Here is a 27,808-nt window from a genome sequence, read left to right on the forward strand (position 1 = left end):
TTGAACACTTTTATAGTGCTCATATCCCCTTTGCAAGGTGCTAAAGGCACTCTAATATTACCCTGGCTGGTGCTAGGTTACTGATTTTGGCGCTTACACCATTGGATCAAAGTTTGACTTAAAAGAAGTTCACTTCCATCCCTAAAATTTCAAGCTTGACTTGCATGTTGACAACTTAACAGTGATCATTTCAGATTTCATAAAACAGTAAATATTTTTGATACCTCCTCAAAGTCATCCAGCTGTTCTAGTCTGTTCTTGACCTTGTCTGTGACTGTGCCTTGGACTACCTGGGTTTTCACCGTCACTAGAATATTAAAGGAAAAGGAAATGAGAATTTGTTTTGAAGGTAAGACAATAAAACAAATATGTGAACTTTGTAAAGAGACATGACAATAAGCCTTATCTGACGATTCAAAAATGAATTTGTAGAACATTACAGCCAAAAATTTTGTAAATCCACTAAGCTGATGCTTGATAAGGAAAATGAAATGAGATTTTGGTTTTGAATTAAGGCAATAAAACAAACAAATAAACTTTGTAAAGAGACATTACAATAAGCCTTATCTGACGATTCAAAATAAATTTGTAGAACATTACAGCCAAATAATGCATTTTGTAAATGCACTATGTGGATGCTTAAGACCAGCGTGCGTGAATAAGGTCAAAATGGTCAAATAAGGTCAAGATCTTCACCCACAGTTTGGAAAGTGGGTGATCAATGGATATGACCATACCTGCCAACATTTGAAAATGAGAATGAAGAATTTTTAGCACGGTATGTCTTCGAAAATAAGAAATCTGTACCCTTAACAGGCATTCGCACGTGCAGCGGAAGTGTAACTGGCAATACGAGGTAAATCTGTGCCAAAAAGCGAATACAAATTCGCTGCTCAATCATGCAACCCTTCAACGCACGCAATACGTGAACTCTCACATCACGGCATATGATAAAACAAGCTTAATTTGGCTTAAGCAACAAAAAAAAAAAAAAAAAAGAAATTTTGCAAATCCGGGAGATTCCGGATTTTGGGGTCCTAAAAATCCAGAAAAACTGGATATTCCGGATTATTCGGGAGGGTTGGCAGGTATGTACGACGATAGTGATGATAATCATAATGACTTAGAATAGTATGCTCAACATTTTCAAATCTACTTTTCGAGCGAGATAGAAACGATTAATAAAAACTTATTTGCTCTTGAAATATTCTTTGTTGAGGAGCATAAAGACATCAACACTGTGTAAAAGGATGTGATGTGAGTTACGACCCTTCTGCTCCAAAGAGACAGTATGTTATCTACTAACTTTAATTCAGTAAAATTGTCTCACCCTTTTCTCGATCAGCAGGTGATAGAAAACTCTGAAACAAATCAAAGAGTAATAACAGCATCGTTAAGCATGAACAGAAGATATTACTGTTCCCAGTCCTTCATCTTGGACTAACAATTTTATTTAGTTTCCAAAGTTCAAAGATTAAAATAATCTTTGAACAATAATTTAACAAAAGTCCCAGCTAGGAAATTGGATTAATACTCAAATGATTTTTAATAATGCTAGAGCCACATGTGGACCAACTGTTTGTTGAATTCTACGTAAACAGAAAAAATTGAAGGCATGTATGCAAAAAATCATAAATTTCCTGGTGCCAACAGATTTTTTTTTTTTTTTTTTTTTTTATATGCTCAGACATATCAATATGTCTGATTGAATAATGCATTTGCTCTGCTCAAAAATTCATAATATGTGTCTACGAAATGTTATATTGTCATGCTAAATTTGCAACTTTTTGCTAATTTTAAACCATGGGATCATATATGATGCATCATGCAATAATTAATATACAACATGCTTTAGAAAAGGGTTAAACTTTGTTGAGAGCCAGAAGGGTATTATATTCATCATTTTCTACAAAATTGTAGCCCATCTTGCTTTCAGCGGATGATTTTCTAAAGAAAAAGAAATGAGCACGAGTGCTTGTTTAGCCTGGCTCTATGTTAACAAAGATTGGCTGAGCTCACCGTTGTAATGGAGAGCTTCTCTGAGGTGGTGTACTTGCTCAGGATGCCGGCTTTCTTACTAGACCAAGGCTCAAAGGAATCATCTAGTCCTGCGGGAAGTCTTTGGGCTGCAGAGTCCGTCTGAAAGAGAATAGGCCAAATTTAAACACATTGCTTACTAGAACCGGATGGCTCCTGATTCAAAGTCATTGTTTTTCATTTTGTAGAATTTTAGAATTTTAGAATTTGTAGAATTTGTAGAATGTAGAATTTATTGACTCTTTGACCCCCTTTTGGGGTGTGAGAGTACAAACAAATATAAAAGTATAAATAGCAATGCATAACTCCTGTCCTGAGAAGGGTTAAAGCCCATCTGTACCAGTGTACAGGAGAGATTAGACCACTCTGCAAGGTCACTGGGCATGGGGTTATCTCATCAAATCAGCTCTCAATTAACATAAGAAAAAGAGAATCATGGGGTACCAATGGTCACCGGTTATGCACTGTTTGTTATATAGAGGGCCAAGTAGCTATAAGTAGTGCAGTGGGGATTAAAACAAGAGTAGATTTACTTACTGCATCTTTCTTGGAAAGTCCCAATGCAAGAGACAGAGGATCAGCGAGTGGGTCTACCTTGGGTTTGGCCGCAGCTGCAGCAGCAAACAGTGACAGGGGGTCACTGCCCTCCAAGGCACTGCTCAAGGGGTCAACATTCGAGGTCGCTTTCTTGGCGGCGTCCTGCTTGGGAGTACCACTGGTGCTCATGCGACTAGTTGACTTGCGAAGCTTTGCTTCGGCCACGTGCACCTGCGTAAGTAAGGAATGGAATGTTTACTCCAATTGTTAAGCAGGAGTTCTTGCTTCAAGAATGGAAAAGTCTGTTTACATGCATTCAAGCCTTTCTTTATTTAGTTACTATTTTCCTTCTAATTCTCTTTAATTATTAAGAATATCAGTTTTCTATATTTAAAAGGCAAGGTAAAGGACAGAAACCTCATAGGATGACAAATACTGCATTTGCACAAAATGTGCACAACATGTTACTGTTTAACATTGTCAATATACCCTATGATTAAAAAAATATCATGTTTGTCCAATATTATTATTAAACACAGTATTAAAGGATGGTAGTTTTAACTATTTAACTATTTTAAACGTAGGACTACAAATTATTTTTTATTGGTGTTTTGAGGAACTAAGATTGGGCGGAATACTGACCGTTATGGGCTTCAGAGGATGCTCTGTAGTCACATCACCTTTCAGCAGAAGTTTTCTCTTCTCTGCTTCATATTCTCTAGGTCTTGCATGCCTGGGATTGAGAACAACAGAAATGCTCGTCATTAACACATCAATTAATGGTATAAAAATAATACATTGAAGATTATTATTGATAAAACTCATGTTATAGTTACATCCTCAAGAGCAGACTGCAACCATATTGAACTAACGTAAATCGCATGTTAGCTCATTATCCTCAGGAATATGTGAAGGGTAAACAAATTGCTGTCACTCTGGTATCAAATGTTCTTTTTTGGTGGTTATTTTTAAGTGCTTTATAGAGACACAATAACCAGGTTTAATATTTAATGCTCTTGTGCAACCAATCCTTGAATATGAAATATGCACTTTGGCACCAAAGATACAAGACAGATCTGGGAAGGTTGAGAAACTACAGATTCCATTCCATCTGCAGCAATGTTCGACTACGCGGTCTAGCGCGCGCTAGACCGCGCTATCTCTGCAGTGTGGAAGGTACAACGTCGTTTCGGTTCGCCCAATACTATAAGCGAGCCATGGCGAGCCAACACTGGAGCACCTCTTGGGGGTGGTCCACTAGAGATAGTGCGGTCCAGCGCGCGCTATCTCTGCCGGTGTGAACCCGAGCTACGATAGCACGCTGGAAGTCATCTATACTCATTCTATTTTGGTGCGATCTGAATCTGAATCGGTACAACTCTACACTCCTAGTTCGTAATAGCGCGCAAAATCTTTGACTGCTCTGACCTCATGACGTCACGCGTCATGGCAACAGGACCTCTAAAAAAAGGGGGTGCTACGATAGACCGCTGGCAGATCTCACTGCGGTGTGAATCCGGCGAATGCCAATAGGCGCTACGATAGCGCGATCCACGGTCCGCCCACGGACCCCCCTTGCGGTGTGAACACGCCCACAGACTGCTTCAAATTATAATTTCAAGTAGTTGGAGAGATGCCCAGAGGAGTCGAAAAACATTGTAGGTCAAATTGTAATTACTACCTCTTTACATTGCAAAAAATGTGACCAAACCCGCTGTTCAAATCATTTTCATAAACGGGCTCTGGAGTTAGCTGAATGTGAGAGCAAATGCCTTTAGAAGTAGAATGGTGAGTGACTGGAACACCCTACCAACTGAGGTCGTCACTGCCATATCTGTGAACTCTTTCATAGCCAGGCTTAATTGACAAATTTTGGTGTGGGGAACTATATTCTCACCCTTTGGAGATTAAATTTGATTGAAGCAATGTACACATTATGACACTGACACACGTCATCAGATCAAATTATTGGAGAAGGAAGGTGGAGCTTGGAAGACAAATAGACCTGGAAACTTGACTGAAGATCTCTACAATTTCCAGTACATCCACAAGAAGAGAAGAAAGAAGAGAAGAAAGAAGAGAAGAAAGAAGAGCCCACTAGACTAGACTAGGCACTAACTGACTAAGGCACTAGCAAACTCCGAGGCAAAGCAAGCCAGTGTGCACGAAGAACTTTGCGCATGGAGTGCTGTACAGTGAGTTTACACGCTCTCATCGGCCGATCCGCTCGAGTGGCTTTGAATTTAAGTGAAAGAGGGCCTACTTAACTTAAGCGCAACTTAAGTTCAATGGCAATGTCAATATATAATATTACGTCACACCATAGAGATTTTGACATGTCATGTTTTAAACAGGCGACGCACTTCACACATATTACTGACGCACACATGAAATTGCACACACATAAAATAGAAAAATCTACGAACATTTCAGAATAAATTTCCAGTTTGTACCTTATATATGACGAAAATGAGAATTGTTTAAACTAAAAAATAGTAACATAAGACCTAAACTTAAGTGAAATATTTAACCTTTTAAGAATGCTGAAAAAATCATAAAACATGGAGGGTTTGACTGAAATATCATAATTTTGGTATCAAATGAAACAGAATCCATCAACGAAGAAAGACACAGCCAAAATTTAAGGTGTTCAAAGACGTGCAGCACGATTTGTCCTTCAGAGATACCACCATACTGAAAGTGTGTCTGCCATGTTCAATGACCTTAAGTGGGATACCCTGGAGAAATGTTGACATGCTGCATGCCTAACCCTACTGTACAAGATTCAACATGGCCTCGTAGCAATAAATCCAGATCAGTTTGTCACACCTACGACTCAGAACAACACCAGGCAATTCCACCCGAATAAATTCAAGCTAATCACTGCCCGTACTGAGCTTTCCCACAGACAGTTGCAGCATGGTACATGCTCCCTCCAGATATCTTGGTTTCTGCAACAGCAGAAACCTTCCAGGGAGCCCTATTCCAGAAACGCCATTGATGGCTGAGAATCGTTTTTACTTGTACCTTGTACATAATACTCCAACTGACTGCACTGCACAAGAGCACCTTGCCAGACATTTCAACCTTGACGTTATATCCTGACTGATGGATCCTGTCAAGTACCGACGTAGAAGTAGAAGTACGCATTAGCATTGACTCTGCTTTGCTGGAGTGCTAAATGTAAGCTAGGCACATTCATGGGGCACTAAAGGGCGCTTCGCGAGCGTACGAAAATCTGAATGGCCTTGCTGCGGTGGGTCGGCAATAATCAGCCCAAAACTTGAATATGGGAGGGTGGAAGGATATATCTTTTTTTATCCGATCTTATCCCTAACCATCCTATGTTTAATCTATGTAGAAATAACATGCGAGTACGATAAGAGAAACATTGGGCCCATTACTGATGCAACTTTTTAAATATTAGCCTAGAAATGACCACCAAACGGAAAAAAAATGACATTTTTTTCCGACAAATCTTCATAAAATCTGAGTTATAAACAACTCACAACTAGGCTCGGTAATGCAAATACGATTTTCTGAAAATTCAGGTGTGATTTTTTAAGTTTCTTTCAAGTATATTTCTGCGCATCGCAGCGCAAATTTTCTTCACTGCTTCAAAATCACCCTTGAAAATTTTTTTTGCAACGAATTTGATACGGGGTACGCGAGTGTTCCCCGTTCCTTGCGTGTTGAAAGTTTGGTAATACAAAGTTTGCATTGACTCGCGCACGAAAAAATGGCTCGAAAACAAATGTCTAAACGAGATATAAACAAGCTTTTGTATAGTTATAAGAGATCTACCGAGGTTTCTTTGTCGATATAATTTATTATATAGTCTCAATTAGAATTCAGAATTATCTCACTGAAACCGACGATGTTCTAGATCGTAGTTATTTTCACTTTGCCAGCAGACGTTCTAGCGTGGTTTTGGCAAAAAGCTAGCCCGCCACCTTCCCACCTCGAACCTTTCGAGTTCCGCTAAAATTGTGCGCTGCGGAGCTCCGAAGGTGCGTTGGTATCGCTGGCAAACTCTCGGGCGGCTAGCTCCCCACGACGGACCATTCGCGGTATGGCGAGAGTGTGTGTGTGAGATACGATTTTGGATTCGAGAACGCACGTACCACAACCGTGCGCGTCATTTTCAGCTGTCGAATGTCTATGACCAATTTTACATGTACGATTTTTAGTACAGATACTTGGTCAGTTTTCTTCTTATATCTTTGGTTTTACAACATTTAAAAATATAATTTCTTCAAATTTGCTCCTGACTCGGTTCAGACTAATTGTCCGATGTGTTTTCAAGTCAATTTCTTGAATATATTTTTTTGCATGAATTTGCCTATGTAAGCTAAAAAAGTTCTAGAGTAAAGGAGCCGGTAATCGGCCAGCTCCAGTTTTCGGCAGATCCATTGGATGCACGGTAAAATCCCTTTAAAATACATCGCATAATAGCATATCACATATCCCACACATACCATACCATGCCAGAGTCACTTAAGAATCACATTTGCAATGGAAAATATATCCTAAAATATCACATTTTAGCGATGTAATCGGCGGTCCCGCTACCCAAATCTGAAAAATCGAGTTTCTTACGCGTGTATGTAAGAAATATGGGTACCAGAAAATGAGCTTTATTTCAAGTATTTTCAGATTTAGAGCCCGATTTTGTGTTAGTCCCAAGCTCAAAAGTATCTCATCGCATGTATTAAATCAATGCAGCCGGACCCCGCCACGCACACACGATATGTCTGTCTAATTCAGATTCCAACTTCCGATCACCGCTGTGCCTGTCTTCGGCCAGGCGAGCACCAGGGAGCTCCGGCGTGGGATACCTGCTCCGCCAGCTTGTGCTATACATCAGCGCGGAAACGCACGGCGCGCGCGAGCGCTTCCTATTGACTTTGTACATGCGGCCGTAAACTGAAACGCTCGGCCGATAACTGGCTCCAAAACAGTGAAAATTGAAATGAATATTGTCATGGCAATTCGTGATTTTTTTCTGGAATTCTTTTTTTGTTTAAATAATAATATTTGCTTCATGATTTGAACAAGAAATGATAATAAATAGGAAGTAAAGAGTCCAAAAAATAGGATTTTGTCTTAAGTGGCCGAAAACCGGCTCCTTTACTCTATGTGTGGTGTGCGAGGTTTGTTGGGTGCGGGAATGGGAGATTAATATGAAGGCATCTTAGTTTTTGCTTAGATCACTCTTCAGGCAGGTTTATTGGTGCCAAATAAAACTAGGCGATATCACTATCATTGCTCATATAGGCCTATAGCCCTGACTGAGGCTGAGGGGCAAGTCACACTCGCAGTCGCATACGTCACTCACAGTCAAACATGAAATCGAATGCGTGGGACAAGGTGGGCCAACATAGTACGTAGAAGTAAGGCTCAAGGTAATTGGTAGGTGAATACTTCAATGGAAATTTATGTCAAAAGGAACATTTATTCTATAACTACTTCTATGGAAACACTTTACTATCATTCTGTGCCTTAAAGTACCCTAATTCAGGCTTAATCGACAAACTTACCATTCGTACGTCGCCATTTTCACCTATCCCAGATCTTATCACGTGACAATAAAATCCACACGCCCCTCTCAGTAGTCAGTAGTCAGGTGGTCAGGTGGTCTTTTGTTCACACCAGGCGCGTATACAGGGGGGGGGGGGGGGGGGGGGGGGGGGGGGGGGGGGGGGGGGGGGGGTTAAACCCCCTCTTTGATAATTTTTTATGTAAACCCCCCCCCCCCCTTGAAATTTTTTTTTTAAAATATGCCCCAACGGTGCAAAATGTCAAATTTTCAAATTTCGAGACCAAGAAAAAAAAAAGTGTCCTCTTACCCCCCCCCCCCGCGTATTCAGCGGTCGGCTGAGTCGTTGCGATTTTTTTTTAGACCAAAAAAAAGAAAAAAAGTGAGCTCTTACCCCCCCCCCCCCCCCCCCCCCCCCCCACCCCCCGCTTATTCAGCGGCTGGCTGAGTCGTTGCGAAATTTTCGGCCCTATTTATAATTGTTAAAACACCCCCCTTGAAAAAATCCTGCGTACGCGCCTGGTTCACACTAGCTATAATCTAGGCGGAGTGCCGAGCTTTTTTCTTTGCTGCATGCTAGACTAACCCTAAGCAGAACGTCTGATACGGCGCGACTCACGGTTCGTAGTCTCGCCGTATCAGACGTTCTGCTTAGGGTTAGTCTAGCATGCAGCAAAGAAAAAAGCTCGGCACTCCGCCTAGATTATAGGCTAGGTTCACACAGAATAAATTTGGAGGGGGGGGGGGGTAGACATTTGGCTGACTGAACCATTTGAATAACCATAAGTTATTCACACAACTTTCATGAGCACAATACCAGTACTCGTCTCCTGGTTTTGGAACAATATTAACAATATTAACTGTCACCATGTTTTTTTGAAAGTGGAGCTGAATTGGTTTGATCGTATTGGCTAAATTTCACACATTTTGGGGTCTAAAATTACCTTCATAGCAATTTAAGGTTCTAAAAGGGCACTATAAATGTCATAGATAAGAATAAGAGCAATAACCATGCACTTTGAAGGCATTTGTGGTCTCAAAACAGAACTCAACTATCCCTTTAAAACACTATCATACACAAATAATATGATTCGATTTTTTTTTTTGTAATTACTGCTCTCTTCTCAGTACTGTACTTCGTGTGTAAATTCTTTATTTTACATTAATTTATAATTGTGTACATAACTTTTTTTCCATGTAAAGGAAAGCACTATAATAGACAGTCCGTAGATCTAATGAAAGAATGACGAAATGATGAAAGAGGTGAAGTTGATTTAAAAACTTCATGATTGGCACCTGCACATTTTTATTTAAATCTACTTATCTGTTTACTTATCAAATTTTTATTTGCCACTTATTTGGATGGTACATAATGCATGGTCAGCATGAATGTAGTATTTCATAGGGGTCCACACTGGGTCGCTGGTTGAGCAAACTTATGTATGAATTGACTCACTGACTGGAAAATAAAATGTGAAATGATGCTTTCATTAGACAATCGACCGTAGAAATATTCAACAAAATTATGAAAATACCTAATTTTGGAACGACACGTTGAATGAATAATTTAATTTCATTACGACATATTTGCTTCATAGAATATCTCGAGAAGAAGTTTGGATTCGTGAGACTTATCTTTGTCGGTCTCTTTGGCTTTCGGTCTCGCGGGCCGTTGGTCAACTGGTTCGTAATATTAACCCATTTTAACACAGAGTTCGTCAAACACTTCATTCAATATTTGGTGTTGATATTGTGAAACTGACGATTATAAGAACTTAGAATGCAGTGTATAACTGGCTTACTCTCTTACAAAAAAAGAGTGAATTTTAACTCTATTTTCACTTTCTTGGGAGTGATGTCCGTGATCACTTGTTTAGGAGTGAAAATCAATTGATTGTAGAGTGCTCTCTAAGAAGAAAAGAGTGAATGTTCACTCTATTTTCACTACATTTTCACTCTCCAGAGGAGTGACGTCCGTGATCACTCGATTTTTTTTGAGAGAGTAGGCCATTAAAAAAAATATACATGTTTAGCGTCCCCACCCGCTTCCTTTTTGGGGGCCGCCTCCTATTTTTTTTTTTGTTGTTGAAATTTTTAATTATTTTTTTCTTGTTGTTGAAATTTTGATCATTTAATTTTCTTTTTTTTAAAAGCAAAATGAAATAATAAACTTCAGTCCCCGTATCATACCAAAGGAATAAATCAATGCTTATATAGGTGAATAGTCGGATCGAATCTGACTTTTAAAAAAAATGTAAGATTTGTAAGATTTTTATTGACTCTATCGGCCCCCTCTCTGGGTATGAGAGCTACATTTGTACATAGTTTCAATATAACAATAGTATAACAATGATAAACCTGTGATAATATCAGCATTTAACTAAACAAATGATAATATAAACAAAGATAAACATGTGATAATATGAACAATAATAAACATGTGATAATATGAACAATAATAAACATGTGATAATATGATATGATAATAGACATGTGATATAAAATATGAACAAATAAACATATTTACAAATCAAGGCGAACTGGGCAATTCACCCTCCAACCGTTACACGTGTGCCTAACAACATCGCTTTATTGTGAGCTGACATTTACAGTATTACCATCTACCCCCTTTGACTCGATAGAAAAATGTGACATAATTATTCTGATAAATTTGGCTAATTTCTTTAGCTGGCAAGCATGAGCTGTATTAAAAGTCTTATACAAGTGCAATACACTTCTACCACACAAGTTATTTGGTATATGCATTTTTCTCTCATTTTGAAAGAATGGACATAAAAAGGTATATAATGAAATTCATCACCAGTATATGTTGATGTACAAAGTAGGCGTCTGACGTAACATCTGCAGGTACTTTTCATTAGCCAACTTATTCTTGTTGTAGGGTTAGTGCAGTAGAAGGAATATAATAATTAACATTTCATACACAAATTACGCAGGTTTTTCATCAACCTTCAACAATGTTACCGAGTCACTTTAAACATCCTATAGTTCGTGCAAATACGATTTGACCAGGAAACTGCACTCCATTCCTGAATAGACATGTCAAAAAGCCTGATTTTCATAGTATTCATAATCCAGGCAGCACTATATCCTTCTTCTTAACCTCGTCACACGTTCCCAAGTACTGCATAATCAAAAATGTCTGCAAGAAACTCAACTCATTGTGACTTGATATTAATTAAACCTTGTGCTTCACTTTGGAACTGCAACAGAAATTTAAAAAGAATCAATGAATACTTTGATTGCTTCCCTTTAATTAATCTAACCTTATCATTGTAACATTTCATTTTACCATGCCCAGTTTCAACCATGCGGTCAGGTGTGCACTTATTTACAAACAATATTGTTTTAAACATTTTCTTTGGAAAACTTCAAGTTAATCTATACACTGATAGACCCAGACCTAAGCACCTTATACTAGATTTGGCAAAACTAAGCGATCAATTGAATGACATTGTGTATGAACAGATAAATGCAAAATTTTGCCTTTACAAACATAATAGCTTTCTAGCTTGTGGGACATTTTTATTAATTGCTTTTTTAGAATTACTATTAAAATTAAAGGTCACTCCTAAATATACAAAGGCATAAACAACTTCAAGAACACCACCATCATAAACAAATTCTGGAATTCTTCTAACTTTTCCACTTGACATTTTCTTTCTTCTCGTAATATTGTCTTGTTTACCCAGGCCTGATCAGTATCAATAATGTCCCCCCCTGAGAGCCCTGCAATCAAATATATCATTTTCATTTTCAATCGAACACTTTCGTAAACTTTAGCTTCCTGATTTCCAGTATAGAATCGGGTAGAAAATCAAAGAAATATAGCAAGGGGGCATGTGTGGACTAGTGTGAGGGAACCCCCTCCAGCTCATGGCCTTATTCTTTGATCGGTCGAGGGGTGCTATATAATATAGTCAATGTAAAAATCTCTGACGAGTGATTATTATGCGCAAATATCCTTTTCAAATGTTCAATGGGGAGCGGGGGGGGGGGGGGCACGCACTGCAGGTCTACAGTAGTTACATGCATACACATTCAAATTCATATTTATTTTTTGTTGTAAAAATAAATCCTGAATTTGAATTTTGAACTTTGATGTCCAGTATTTGTTAGTGTTTAATAGGTTTATTAATGGCCCATACGCCTACACTTTTGCAACTGTCAACTGGCAGGCTAACCAATCTAGAGCTACACTGTAGCCCATAAATTTGGAATTTCGTTTTGTTACCAGGGGCGTCGCTAAACCTTTTTCAGTGGGGGGGGGGGGGTGTAGAGGCCAACGATTACCAACAAAACTAGCCATCAATTACCGACAAAATTAAATGTCCCAATATCTACAAATTAGCGCTATAAACCCGGGGCCGAAGGCTAAATTGTTTTTCCTATGGATTATCTATAGTACTTGCGTATGCGCAAATGGTCATTTTCCTCGACGACATAAATATACGAATTATTTCGTCAACTTAGTCAGCATCATAGCTATATATTTTAATGCAGGCGCGGAGCTAGGATCTTATTTTAGGGAGGGGCGCTGGTGAGTAAGCGAATCACTTTTGGGCGCTCAGTAGGGGAAGCGCGGAAGCTTAGACGTTCCCATAAATTATTAGGAAAAGAAGACGATTTATTGTACCGTTCTCGACTGTTAATCCTTGTCTGAATTCAGTTTCTCCCCCTCCCGCGCAAAGCGCGAAAACTTTGACGTTTCATTAAATTATGAGAAAAAGCAGACGATTCGGTGTACTGTTTTCGACTCTTAATTCTTATCTGAATTCAGTTCTCCCGCGCGAAGCGCGGAAGTTTTGACGTTTCATCAAATTATTAGACAAAGTAGACGATTCGTTGAACCGTTTTCGACCTTTAATTAGCCCTATTTATCTGAATTCAGTTTCTCCCTCTCGCGCGAAGCGCGGAAGCTTTGACGTTTCCATAAATTATTACAGGAAGCAGACGATTCGTTGTACCGTTTTCGACACTTAATAAGCCCTAAATGTCTGAATTCAGTTTGCCCCTTTAGCGCGAAGCGCGGAAGCTTTGACATTTCCTTAAATTATTAGAGAAAGAAGACGATTCGTTGCACCGTTTTCAACTGTTAATCCTTGTCTGAATGATGTTTCTCCCCCTCGCGCGAAGCACGGAAGCTTTGGCGTTTCCATAAATTATTAGAGAAAGCAGATGATTCGTTGTACCGTTTTCGACTCTTATTAAGCCCTATTTATCTGAATTCAGTTTTCCCCTCTCGCGCGAAGCGCGGAAGCTTTGGCGTTTCCATAAATTATTAGAGAAAGCAGATGATTCGTTGTACCGTTTCGACTCTTATTAAGCCCTATTTATCTGAATTCAGTTTTCCCCTCTCGCGCGAAGCGCGGAAGCTTTGACGTTTCATTAAATTATTAGAGAAAGTAAACGATTCGTTGAACCGTGCTCGTCTCTTAATTATCCCTATTTATCTGAATTCAGTTCCCCCTCTCGCGCGAAGCGCCGAAGCTTTGAGGTTTCCTTAAATTATTAGAAAAAGCAGATGATTCGTTGTACCGTTTTCCACTCTCAATAAGCCCTATTTGTCTGAATTCAGTTTCCCCCTTTACCGCGAAGCGCGGAAGCTTTGACGTTTCATTTAATTATTAGAGAAAGTAAACGATTCGTTGAACCGTGCTCGTCTCTTAATTATCCCTATTTATCTGAATTCAGTTTTTCCCTCTCGCGCGAAGCGTGGAAGCTTTGACGTTTCCTTAAATTATTAGAGAGAGCAGATGATTCGTTATACCGTTTGTGACTCGTCTAAATGAAGTTTTCCTCTCCCGCGCAAAGCGCGAAATTTTTGGCGTTTCATCAAAATATAGAGAAAGGAAGACGATTCGTCATACCGTTTTTGACCCTTAATCCTTGTTTGAATTTAGTTTCCCCGAAAATTTCAAACCTCTGATTTCTTTAGCTGATATTATAGGAAAGTGAAACTTCGAGAAAATACAAGTATCGTAGTTGTAGTCACTCTCGAAGTCGTCACAGCGGATAAATAGTCACAGTTCGAAGGGGAAAAAAACTTGTCGGCCGACCGACAATATACATCTCACCGACTTCAAACTTCTGCATTGATATAGTAGGCCTACACGAGGATTGAGTAAGAATACCGACACAGCTGACCCGACACAGCAACATATTTACCCGTGTCTTTCTTGCTCCCTCGACGAGACGACTCAACCCAACAACCCCCCTCTCTCTTTTACACCCACTCCTCCTCTCTCAGGCTCTTACCTCCCCTCTCTCTCCTCTCTTTCATCCCCCGTTTCTTCTGTTTCCCTTTTCTCTCTTTTTTCTTCTTTTTTTCCTTTTCTTTCTTTTCTTTCTCTTCCTTTCTTTCCTCTCCTCCCTCTTTTTCTTTTTTCTCTTTCTTTCTTCTCTTTTTTTTCCTTTCTTTTCCTTTCTTTCCTTTCTTTTCCTTTCTTTCTTTTCTTCTCCTTTCTTTCTTTTCTTTTCCTTTTCTTTTTTCTTTTCTTTCCCTTTCCCTCTCTTTTTTTCCCTCCCCCTTTTCTCTTTTTTCCCGACGGCAGCGCAATTTTACCGACAATATCCTGACAGGTGGGGGGGGGGGTGTCGCACCCCCACACCCCTCCTTTGGCGACGCCCCTGTTTGTTACCTCTCTTCAGGAAATAACGGTTACAACATGGTTTAATTCTTGATAGTTAATTTGTATATCTCCTCAGAATTGTATTGATCAATCTCTATGACTCTTTAGATTGATTGATGACATTCTGAGATAATATAAACTTTATCTATCAAGAAAAATCAAATTAATACTAACAATCGTTTCATGAAAAGAGATAAGAAAATAATTTTCCAACTTCATGGGCAACAATGATTATCAATTATACATTTCCGAGAAAAATGCCATTTTATTCTCTTCACTCCACGTACTCTTACTCCTTTTTCACTCCACTTTACTAAATCAGCCTTGTTTCTTTCATTCTATTCCATAATGGTATGATTCCTGTATTTGAATGATTCCTGTATTTGAATCTGACCAACCATTCAATTCAGTGAAAGAGTTAATCAACAGCGTTATTAATATGTCCATTATTCAAAACAAATGCTCTAAATTGCTTATTAAAATTCGAGCATGTTGTATGTCAGCTGAATAGATAGGACTGATGGGTTACGTAATAACCTCCTCCTTGATAGTCATGGGATAGGTGAGTGACAGTTGAGGAGAATACTGTTGTCAAATTCATTCTATATAAGTGCCTCTTCGTACCATGGATTGAAGAAGAAGCACTCTTATTTACTTTGTGTTCTGTTATAATGACCAACGCATCAAGAAATCGGAAATTGAAACATTTTTCAATCATTATTTAATAGGAAAATATATTTGTCTTTTCTTCACGCTCTCCTTGTTGCTCACAATCTATCAATATATCGTTCTTCCTACCTATCTATCTATATATCTATCCATCCATCCATCTATCTATCTATCTATCTATATATCTATCCATCTAGCTATATATATATGTATCCATCTATCTATGTATCTATATACATGAATGTCCCAAAGTTTGAAATGGAGATTCGTACAGCTTCTTCATAACTTACTGTCTTAAGCTTTTTTAGTTAAAGGTAAAGACCAGTATTGGAAACGCCCCAATTTCAAGAAATGAAATGCTCAAAATCTCACAACAGACATTTCTGTCCACTGCTTGATGTTGTAAGACCATGTCTATAATTTGGTCTGCCCCTCTTACTTCTCCCGTTAGGCCTTTTTATTCTTTCAGCTATAGTTACATACCCAAACAACAGCTGAAGCCAGGGGCAGTGGGGTGCACCCCCCAAATTGCACTTACTGGAAACAAGGGCCCCTACAAAGGGTAACCTAAAAGCGAATAGAAAACAGGCATTATACCTTGGTATATACCCCTACATATAAATGATCTTCAACATTTTTCTTTACGTGATGCAAGATAGACCTACTGCTTCAGCACCCTACTTTGCAGTAGTGTATGCTTGGTTAAAGATATATCTGCGAGCGAGCGAGCAAAACTTTTAAGATTTGTGAGGTCGCATTGCGACCGAGTAGATCTTGTTAATATTTAAATGAAATCACTGATCCACATGGGGTTTTAAACACAGTCTTAATGAAAGAATGAATAAGAACTTTAGAAATAGCTCTATGTAGCTTTGAATTCGTGCCATATGTTAAGGAGACTATGAGAAATCCCGGGAGAAATCAATTGTTTCGGGGGAGGTAACGAGTGATCATGTCACAACAGTATTAGACGTATAGTAATTATGTTTCGTTTTAAAAAGAATGACATTACGCAATGTAAATTCATTTGCCTTGAGTGTAAAAACTACTTCATTATTTGAAGCTTTATATTCTTAAACGAATAGCAGTTGATTAACTTGGTGTTCTATGAAAATCAAAAGGGCACGGGGTTTATTAAAAGGAGCTTATTTTAGCAGTTGAGTAGAATAATCGTACTTTAAAGAGACTATGTCCCTTTTGCAGCCAACATCAAATCCTGTAGAACGTTTCGGGAATTATAAATATGTCATGTATGTCCTATCTGCGAAATTCAGACATCAGCAGTGTCCTAGTATTCAAATTATGCAAGGAAACCCGTTTACCTTCTAGACTTCACTGTGAAAAGAATTTTTCAAATCGTGTATTCCCAGATAAGAAATGTCTGGAGTAGTATCAGGAAGGTTCTTTCAGATAAGGCAGCTGCTGTAATCGTTCACACATTAATAACATCACGGTTAGATGGTGTAAATTCTTTGCTTTTTGGTATAACTCAACAGCATTTAAGGAACTTAGAAAATATCTCAGAAATCTGCTGCACGTATTCTTTCCAGAGGTAGAAATCTGACCAAGTGGTAGAAATTTTGACCACATTACCCCTACACTTATCGCACTACACTGGCTTCCTTTAAGGCAGATAATTGAATACCAAATTATTTTATTAACATGCATGGGGAAATAGTAGGTTCCTGTGCACATTTCAGACGTGTTGACTATTTATAACACTCGAACTAATTTTTCGATCTGCAGGTAAATCCCTTCTTGAGAGTCCTCAAACACACTCTTCTATGGAATAGATCGTTAATTTACTGCCTGTGCATCGAGGTCGTGGAATGGTCTTCTTCGAATCCTTCGCTCTTGTCACCAGTTATCCGCTTTCAGAATTCAACTAAAGACAGAACTATTTCAGATTGCTTATAATTAGTCACTGCTTTTTTGTCTTTCCCAGTTAGAATCATGAACAGACATTTTTGGTAGTTCTTCAGTCTCATCAGCGCCACTGATCAGACAACGAGATATTGGCGTTTTATAAAATACCTGGATTGGATTGAATTGGACTGTCAGACACTATTGAGTGACTGCCATCTTTTTTTTTCTTTGGTAATAACATACATAAAATGAGCTGTTACAGGTACATGAGCATTTGTCTACATCAATAACCAACTACTTATAATGGCCAAAATTAAACTGATTGAATCTTTGTGCAGCACAAAACGTACGACCATTCGGTACAAGAGTCTGAAAATCAGACTATTACTTAGGTGATTATATTTTCTAATGGTCGTTTTTTCCCCCACTGAAAGCCATTTTCAAGCCCTTTCGTTTTGAGGGAAGTTCTATATTAGTATTGTCTTTCAAATGCCGTTGGAATTTAACCGTTTCATTTTTTGGGGCCTAAAAATGGGACATAGTGCCTTTAAAGTGCAAAACGTTTAAAGTTTCTCGGTTACATTGTTGAATGTTGATGAAAAAAAACCCAACTTATTTTGGTATAACATATGGAAACGTTGTATCATCAGCTCAATCTGACTTACGTGCATAGAACAAATAAGCATTTTTTTTTTCATGAAAAAGTGGAGTTTTCTAAAAAGTGCATTTCTTTCCAACATTGGGGTGCCCGGGAGCCACTTGGCTAACCTTTCAAAAAGTACAAAATAAAAAATAACATGCAATTTCTCTTTACTTTTGTCGGAAAAATCATACAAATCCAGCAAAATGTCGTCTCTTTTTGCATTGGAGAAGAGCAAAATGGCTAGTTTCAATAATCCTGCTTCAGCTGCTTCCGCAAGCTCTCACTCGTTCCAATGTGGTCAGGCGGTTTTATGTTTGTTTTCCTTCTGTTTTTATTGTTATTTCTGAAAAATCAACAGAGTAAAAGCAACAAGTGGTCAGGCGGTTTTGGGGTGAGCGGCTAATGAATATAATCGTTAGATTTCTTCTGGTATTAAACTTTTTTGATTGATTGTATATTTTTGTGGGAATAAAGGAAACATAAAAGCTTGACAAATAACCTTCAGTTTCTGAAGTCCCGGATGCGCGCGCAATTCTAATGACGTCGCCATCGCTAAATCGGCGTCTTGTATCGTAAAATGCTACACTTTTACAATGTTGAATTATTAAAATATTAATATTAATCTGATACCACTGAAGTTTTGGGTTGTATTTAATGAGTAATTTTTAAATAAGAGCCAGTTTGCTGTTTTGATTTACTGGATTGTACTATTAAAGTAGCAGGGTAGAAAGATGCATTCACACAATGGAACTACCTGCCCGATGAAGCCAGTTTGTGGTCAACTTCTTTTATCAGACAAATCCAAGCAAACGTATCCATATGCCCTGTAATATGAAGAAAAAAATCCTGACAAATTCTCAAACCGCAAAGATATTTATGGTTTTCTTTGAAGGCGTCACTGTGCGACACCCTCTGTAAATTCTCCTGACCATTTTTGAATTTTCCCAACCCTTTTTCCATGAAAATAAAACAAAAGACATGCTTTAAAAAAACTGTCAACACTTAAACCTTTGGAATGGTATATACATGTAGTGCCAATTCATTGCTTTGTGACGATTAACATTCACCTTAATGTAATTAAAATGTAATAATATAGTTGGGAGAATTAAAGAATCGATTAGATCAGTTTTCCCCAATTTTTATCATTAATAATGGTTTGTTTTCACGCAAACTTTCAGATTATCTTAAATTGTACATTTAGCATTGAAGTCACTACCTTAGCACCACTTTCTCTCATCTAACAATGTAACCAAGTCCCTTTAATGTAAAACAAACAAAAAAGGGACGCCAGGCACAATTCTTATAACATTTGTGTATTGCTTTGATAATAGTTATGTCATGTTTATGTAATTGACTGACTGGGGCGATATAAGACCATATCACAGAAAAAAAAAATCATAATATTTTAGTTACATTACTATCAAATAAAATATAAAGATAATGTGTTCGCTGATAGAAAAAAGCGACATGCAAAAGACATCGGAGAATGATACAAAGGGGGATATGGACAAATTAAGAGAGAGAGAGAGAGAGGGTGTGAGAGAGAGAGAGAGAGAGAGAGAGAGAGAAAGAGAGAAGGGGGCAGTAAGGGAGGGAGATAAATAAAATATTCATATAATTTAATCAGCCTTTACATTCGTTATATGGACTAACATCAAAATGTAGCGCCTGTCAGATTTGAACCAATCGCATTTCTCGACATAGAGAGGAAGAGAGATGATCTAGCGACTAAGCACTAAGCTGATACGTTTAATTCCAAACCAATCATCACGTATAGCAGTTGTTATGTCATACAACCTCATTGATATGCAAATTTAGAGTAACCAATGAGATAGCGACGTTAAATTACGGCGAGGGCAACGCACATTAGCTAATTAATAATGATCCTTTAAATGGCGAACCAGCGAGGCAGTTGACAAGAACGCGTTGGGTAGGTGCCCAGTTAAACATCATGAGGCTTTCCGAGTTATGGGGTCCTTGCGTCGTTTTCATAGCTCTCAGTGGTAAGTGATAATACTTAAATATAGTCATTTGATTTTGAGACCGAATATCAATCGAGCAATAGGAGAGTTTTAATACTCAACGAATAACTTTCGTGTTTCTTGTCAACACCTGTTTCCTTGGTCAATATACAAAGGTTAGGATTTTTCAAGAAAACCCAAAGATGTATGTCTTCAACAACTATCTATTCTTTCGTTTGTCTAGTTGTTCACTTCTTTTCTCTAAAGCGCACTGGGCCAATTTGTTTAGATTTCGAGCTACAATATTGCATGAGTGTATACAAGGCCTAAGTTTTTATGTATGCTTGCACATATGTATGTACAGAAAATTAGGTAAGTGCAAATACACTGGTGCCCATGAAGTCTGAATAATTTTTCTTACCCATAAAAACGGTTGTGACAATATAATTTATTCTCGAGATATAAAGTATATACATCGTCTCAGAAATTAGTTGAGCATTAAATATTGATCAACACAGATCCATTAATAAAAATCACAGAAGATATTAACTTTATGCATCAAGAATAAATCATAATGGCAAAATCTTTTCATGAACAATGGTAAGACAATTAAATACCAACTTTATGGGCAAAAGTGTTAGCGTGAGAGAAATATATTTGCAAATATTTGAAGAAGATATCATGCAGCCACAGATACGAAGCGATTGTTTTAGTGAGCCTTTATATAAGTTCCTAACTTTGGTGTCACAATGATTTTTATCCACTCAACATTTACTGCAACTTACTCAAACAAAATAGGTCTTAAGAATAAACAATATTAATATAATTCACATGTAAAGATCATCGAGTATCTCCTTTTTAATCAAAGCTGTAATGGGCACATTGATCTTTAAAAGAAATATGATTGGTAAGAGATTTGGTCAAATATATATTTTTTTAAATTCAACTGAATTGAAATGGTATTTTTAAATTTCAACTGTCTTCATGTTTGTCAATATAAAATGAACAAACAGTCTAAACAGGACTTGATAAGTGAATTCCAATGATCCAATGCTATTTCTATTCACCAATGCTTTAAAGGTACTATGTCCCCTGTGCAGGCCAAAAAAATAAAAAGGTTAATTTCCAACGGCATTTGAAAGATAATACTAATTTAGAACTCCCCTTAAAAAAAAAAAAGGGGGGGGGGGGGCTTGAAAATGTCTTTAAGTTGGAAAATAACGACTATTAGTTGTCAAATCAACTTAGGAGCTATAGAGCCAATAAGTAATAGTCTGTAATAGTAATGCGTGTAACTGTTTAATTGTTACAATTCCGCTTTGTGACATCTCTTTTCTATCATGCATATCTTGTAATAATTTGCAATGATTGCCAAAAATCCACTCTCTGTTCATGACGTTACATTTACACCATTATCAATTCTTATTTTTTATGGCACATGATGTACGATTCTATGCTGATCTGCCCATTGTATTTGTATTTTTTATTTCGTATTTGAATTATGTATTCATTGTAGTCATAACATATCCATATTTAACAGTCTCACTTACATTTATTTGCCCTCACTATGTATTGACAGAATACTAATTTCGTCAAAAGGAACGCTTTTTCGGAGGCCCCTTCATATTTCGGGCTGTTTGCTACAATAAAAAAAACATCTGAAAGATTGTATATTATGATAACATCTTTCGAATAAACAAGGTGTGCTTAGGTTGGGTGGTAGTTGCAACCAAATAAAAAAATTGAGCATGATATTTGGCTTTGGCGTTCCGCTTATACGATTTATGGACGAAAACAAAGCCTTATTTAAAAGTGAAAAGTATAAAAGTAATCGGAGAGGTTTCCTTCTTGTAACTTACCAGAAATTTGCCCATGTACCGGGTCAATATGTTGTGTCAAGGAGAGGCTCAAATCTCTTTTCAGTAAAAAGTTATAACAACCCAAATTTATTTACTTGACTTCCAAAACAACTTTTGTTGATATCAATTTCATTGAGGTATGTTGTGTGAAATAAAAAATAAAAATAACTCCTTGCACTTAACCCTCCCCTCTCCCCCTCCACCTCCCTCTCCCACCCTCCCCCACCCCCTGCGTCCTCCCTTCTACTTGCGTGGATAGGGAATGCATTCTGGGACATGTTTCTTTACTTTATCGTTGTCTTCGTTCCACCTCTACCTCGCTCTTCCTAAAACTTCCCAGTTTTACTATTTTGTCAGATGCAGGAGAATTTTCTTTCTCATCCATGCCAAATTCTTTTCCCCCCAAATTCATCCTCTTTGAAACTGCATTTAATTTCATCCATGGTTATAGATATACCCCGTTCTCTTTCCATGAAAATCAAATACTTTACTAGAATTAAAAAATTATATACCAATTGCTTCTTTCCTTGATCAATTTATATTATTCCCAAAAATATCTCCTCCCAATTTAGATTAGGTATCAAATTTATTATTAAAGTCGTTCCATATCAAACGACCTTTTTCAAATAAAAAATTAATGACGATATGTCTCCTCTTCCTTTTTGCACAAGCAACACAAATTAGCTTGGGCAATTCCAAATGGATACAAATGATAATTACTGGTTACTAATGAATTTCGATTTATGCATGTTTCTCTCCAAAACACCTGATTACTGGATACTAACTATTTAATTAATCTGATTTCTGGTTACTTACTATTCAATTAATTTGTTTACTGGTTACTGGTTACTAACCATTTAATTTATCTCGTTACTGGTTACTAACTATTCAATTAATCTGGTTGCTTGTTACCAACTATTTAATTCATCTGAACAGGAATACACTCTGTATACAATAGTGTGTTGCTATATCCGGCAAGACTCTGACAAGCTTTCGAGTTGTAAAGAGCAACTTTTGTTTTAATAAGAAGTACTCATAAAATCAGTAAACCGTACTTTTCGATAACATTACATTTTGTATTGCCTTCGAAAATTATGTTCGGATTTTTTAATATGTCATTGTCACATTGGCACATTTCAATAGGTGACGCACCAAGTGATACGGTTAATATTTATTTAGGGGATATCAATTTCAGGTGTCGGAGTCAATGGACAAGGCTTTACTGATACCTACATCACGTCGATAGTGTCACCGGAGTTCCCCTGGCCGTATCCCTCTGACATCCAACGGCAATGGCAGATACAAACGGATGTTGACCAGATGGTAATATGCACCTAAATGCCTGTATGTCTGACACGTGTCTCACTCTGTCTTAGGACACTCTAATAACATATGGGTCAAATTTTACCCGACATTTTGTAAGAAAATAAGAGTGAACATGCATGTTTGTTGGATAAAATGTTACCTGATATTGGCTCACTTTAATGAAAATTGTGTATATTTTACCCAATATTCAGCATATATTACCCAATAATTCATGGTATGTAGAATGTTCCAATGTTCCCTTTTTACACGATATAGGGTCAAAGTTTTACCAGCTATTTTTGAAGTGTATAGTCGTTGCAAAATAGGCGTCATTTGGCTGACAAAGTACTGCGTTAGAGACTGGCGTGGGCCTTGACGCAACGTGTGAAAGTGACATCTCACTAGAACTTAGTGAATGCGAAATACATATTACGAATACGCTCAAGAAAATGAAAGATAATTGGTTCTAGAACACCAACCCCCTGGACAACCACCCCGGATAAACACCCCTAGAATAATCACCCTCTAGGACAACTACCCCCTAGGACAACTACCCCTAAGGCAACCACCCTCTAGGGTCGACTACCCCCTAGGACAACTACCCCTAGGGCAACCACCCTCTAGGGTCGACTACCCCCTAGGACAACTACCCCTAGGGCAACCAACCTCTAGGGTCGACTACCCCCTAGGACAACTATCCCCGGAAAACTTCCCCCATACAACTACCCCCTAGAACAACTAAACCACGGAAAACTACCCACCGGACACTACCCCCAGACAACTACCCTCTACGACAACCATCCTCTAGGACAACTACCCCCGGAAAACTGTCCTAGGGGTACTTGTCTGGGGAGTAAATAAAAAAAAATACATTTTGGTACCCTTTCTTCAAATTGTTTTCAATCACTCATGCGTGAGATATGCATTATATGAGTTGCATCAAATGAAAGACGAGGATCTAAGCTTTACAAATATATGTCATTTATTCATTATAATTGTGATTAAGTTATGATAAAACATCGATAACTCTCTGTTTCCTTTTTTTTCTGTGACGGACTGTATATTGCGATTATTGGGTGGTATATTTTGGAAGATTCCAGAACTCGTAAGATAGAGAAATGAGACATAGGAAATTATTGCTTGGGTAAAGAAAATTGCAAATTGTCCAAAATAGAGCTGCAAGACTTGTTGAACGAGCAAGGGGGAGAGATCCAGTAACACCCATGTTAACTCGCCTTCATTGGTTACCTGTAAAAGAAAGAATTGCGTATAAAGTTCTTATGTTGTGTTACAAGGTAATGATTCTTAAATCCCCGACTTATCTTCTTGATATTATTTGCTCATACATACCCCGTAGAAATCCCCGCTCCTCAACAAAGAATCTCCTGACTGTCCCTACCACATCAACCCAAACATATGGTTCTCGTGCCTTTTCAACGGCAGCGCCTGTCTGGTGGAATCAGCTTCCTGACGAGCTTCGAGTTGTTGGAAGCATTGACGGCTTTGGAAGAGCCCTAAAAACCTATTTGTTTTCAAGGGTCTCCTCCTAGAGTTGATTTGTCCGTTGCTGGTTGGGAGGCTGATTTGACATGATGAGTGTCTGTCCGTTTGTTGAATTTGTTATATGTAATGTTAATTAATTTAATAGGTGTAATTATAGGTGCATTAATTAGTTTTTTTTTCATAAATATTTTTTGTCATTTGCTTATCTATTTTGTTATTTATTGTTTTATTAGTGTTGTTTATATATTCAAATGTAAAGCGCATAGAGAAATTTACAATTTATTATGCGCTATACAAATTTACTATTATTATTATTATTATTATTAAGTTCATTTAGGACTGGACAGTGTATTGGAGCTGGGCTTGGTATACGGGGATAATCCAGGAACAAGTTAGTAATAAAAAGCAATGTAAAAGTAATTTGACAGTAGGAGAGGACGGAGTTAAGGACGTAAAAGAGAATATAGTGGAGGACATTATAGAACACCTCGGGATAAAAAAAAAAAGAACATAGAAGCCATTAGTCGATAGACTCTTGTAGATATTTTATAACAACTTCACCAATTATTGCTCATCCCTTCTCGACGTCTTCCATTTCTTCTCTCTTTTAGATTTCCTGCGTATTCATATATATAAAGTGCGGTGATAGCTATACATTCGACCAAGAGATATTCTTCAAGCTACCTTGAGTATTTCTGTTGAGCCCCAAGCGTCATATTTTGTTCATTAACGAACACATTAATGGCGAAACAATAGCCCAATGCCGAATACTGATTAACCGCCGAGAGCCTTATCGCTGGAAGCTAAATTAATCACTAATCACTTGGTCATCGCGAGAATCGCTTCGCCAGCCGTGAATGCAACATTATTATGAGGAAAATCCCTTGTTTGTGTTTACTGCCACAAGTATCAACTCCACCTTTAGGCTAACATCAGGCGCGGATCCAGGATTTTCCAATATAGTATCCCTAACTTAAGGTTCATCTGTGAAAAAATTTAAAAGAAGCTAATTTCAACTGATTTGGGTAGGTATGGGTATGGACAACTACCAAAAAAAAGGAAGGAGGGATGGGGGTTGGGGAGAATTTTTTATTAGAGGTCAAAGGTCAATGACCTCTGCCTAGTTCACTAAAAATCGTATTTCAGCAATAAAATATGGTATATAGATGATCTTGGTGTCACAATGCACAGGATTACGAAAGAAGATGACATAGAATAACTACTGACCCTTAGAAAAAAATCTTGACCTCCGAAAATGAGGTCAAAGGTCAAAAAACTATTTTATCTCTAAAATGTCATATTTTTAACAGTAAAATTACCATATCATATGAAAATGAGCATAAACAAATCAAAGAGGCTAATTTCAACTTATTGTGGCAGATATGGGGGTATGGAGGTTATTATTTATTAAAAGAGCAAAGGGGAAGGGGTTAATTTCCTTTCTGAGGGTCAAAGGTCATCATGACCTTGCACTAAAACACTTTACATTGTATCTCAGCAACAAAATAAGGTTTATAGATGATATTGGTGTCAAAATGCACAGGAAGACGACAGAAGATGACATAGAATAACTACTGACCCTTAGAATAAAATCCTGACCTCCAAAAATGAGGTCAAAGGTTAAAAATATACGTTTTATCACTAAAATGCCCTATTGGTAATAGGAAAATGACAATATTATATAAAAATGAGCACAAACAAATCGAAGAAGCTAATTTCAATTTAATGTGGCAGGTATGGGGGTTATTGTGTATTCCAAGAAGATAGGGGGTTGGGGAAATGTCCTTTCTGAGGGTCGAAGGTCATTGACCCTGCACTAAAACACTAAAAATTGTATTTCAGCAACAGTGTGTTTGACATAGGCCTCGTCCTCGATGATCTTGGTGTCAAAATGCACTGAATTATACTGGGAGATAAACAAAATATGAAATGGATTCTTCACCACCAAAATACGGAAGGGGGGGGGGTTAAATTTCAGTAGAGTCTATTAGTTTGTGTATGCAAAGTATATGTACAATTTGCAGATACTACTCACAACCTAGAACTTACAGTAACTATTGGCAACACGATACAAATTAATAGTACTCCGTCTGTTTCCTCTTCATCGCTACCAATAACTTCTTCTGCATCTATGCTTCCTGTCCATTGGAGCAATGTCCACAGCCCACTCCACATGCAGATACACATGACATGCCAGCTTTCATACAGCTGCATTTCATGTTTTGACTCCGCTTCCCCCCTTCTTTGCAGTTGCAACAAATTCCTTTAAGAAGGTTGTATGGCGTGATACCAACATCGTTCGTCGGAGTTTTCTGTTGGAATCTAACTCCTATCCTTGTCCTTTAGAATCAAGAATAGTGGTGTCAAGATGCTTCCATACCACAACTTGAAGATGGGTTACTATTAATAAGGAGAGGAGTTTGGTGTACCTTGCAGAGAGTCTTATATACAACAGAGAAAGTGATGTCGACTCTAATTAAGAACCAGTGGCATTGCATAGAATTATTGACTGCCTGAGGTTTTGTAGGACATAGAATATTTAAAAAACAGCAGAGCTGACTGGCTGTCCAATTTATTATCACGAGAAAAGTATTAACAAATTTTATTTGAACAGTCGAGACTTAACTTTGGATCACTACTGTAAAATAACAAAATTACCGAGATGGGTATATATGTGAAATATGTAATGAGGACTTTTCAAAATCAGGAAAGCTTCAGAGGTTGCACAGAAAGGGATATGAGAATCTAATAAGGCAATGTAGACGTATCAACAACTGTTCATTATGAGAGCGATTGGAACGAAAATGGAAAGCAACACTCCTATGATAGTCTATCGTAGATGCCGAAACCATTTCTTTCAAAAGGAGCTGACCCCGGTCCAAACATTTTCTCTTCACAATGGATCACATGATGATGAAACTAAAAAAGCATGATTTGGCAATATGCTCGATGAAACAGCTACAAAACTTGATTGATTGATTGATTTTTATTCGACAAGCTTCCAATATACAACAATATACAATAATAACAGATCAAAAATAAGTCAGCTTGAACAGGATAACCCACGAAAGCTCGAGAGCTTATTTCCAGTGGGGTCCCTTACAGACATGTATACAATTAATAAATTAAAATAGTAATATTTACAGACAGATAAGAAAATTAAAAGAACTACTTATTAAAGATAATAATAACAACATTAAACTGATGATAGAAATGATATTAAGTACAAGAAGAAA

At 37.7% G+C, this 27,808-nt stretch overlaps 2 protein-coding genes across 2 annotated transcripts in view; one reads left to right on the forward strand and one right to left on the reverse strand.

The window, feature by feature from the left end:
* LOC105441227 (VPS35 endosomal protein sorting factor-like) overlaps positions 1-8,180 on the reverse strand; it is a 33,875-nt gene extending 25,695 nt beyond the window's left edge. Inside the window, exons 1-6 of the mRNA XM_030984455.1 lie at positions 8,115-8,180; positions 3,217-3,307; positions 2,575-2,805; positions 2,020-2,139; positions 1,331-1,361; positions 225-307 (exon numbers count right to left, since the gene is read on the reverse strand). Coding sequence (XP_030840315.1) covers positions 225-307; positions 1,331-1,361; positions 2,020-2,139; positions 2,575-2,805; positions 3,217-3,307; positions 8,115-8,131 — 573 coding nt within the window. The 5' untranslated portion in view covers positions 8,132-8,180. The remainder of the gene's footprint in view (positions 1-224; positions 308-1,330; positions 1,362-2,019; positions 2,140-2,574; positions 2,806-3,216; positions 3,308-8,114) is intronic.
* Positions 8,181-19,861: 11,681 nt separating this feature from the next.
* The window catches only part of LOC115923539 (G-protein coupled receptor GRL101-like), a 32,570-nt gene continuing 24,623 nt past the window's right edge, over positions 19,862-27,808 (forward strand). Inside the window, exons 1-2 of the mRNA XM_030984457.1 lie at positions 19,862-19,947; positions 22,960-23,087. Coding sequence (XP_030840317.1) covers positions 19,896-19,947; positions 22,960-23,087 — 180 coding nt within the window. The 5' untranslated portion in view covers positions 19,862-19,895. The remainder of the gene's footprint in view (positions 19,948-22,959; positions 23,088-27,808) is intronic.

This window comes from Strongylocentrotus purpuratus, unplaced genomic scaffold (assembly GCF_000002235.5).
Source record: "Strongylocentrotus purpuratus isolate Spur 01 unplaced genomic scaffold, Spur_5.0 spur5_scaffold_14, whole genome shotgun sequence".
Taxonomy (NCBI): Eukaryota; Metazoa; Echinodermata; class Echinoidea; order Camarodonta; family Strongylocentrotidae; genus Strongylocentrotus; species Strongylocentrotus purpuratus.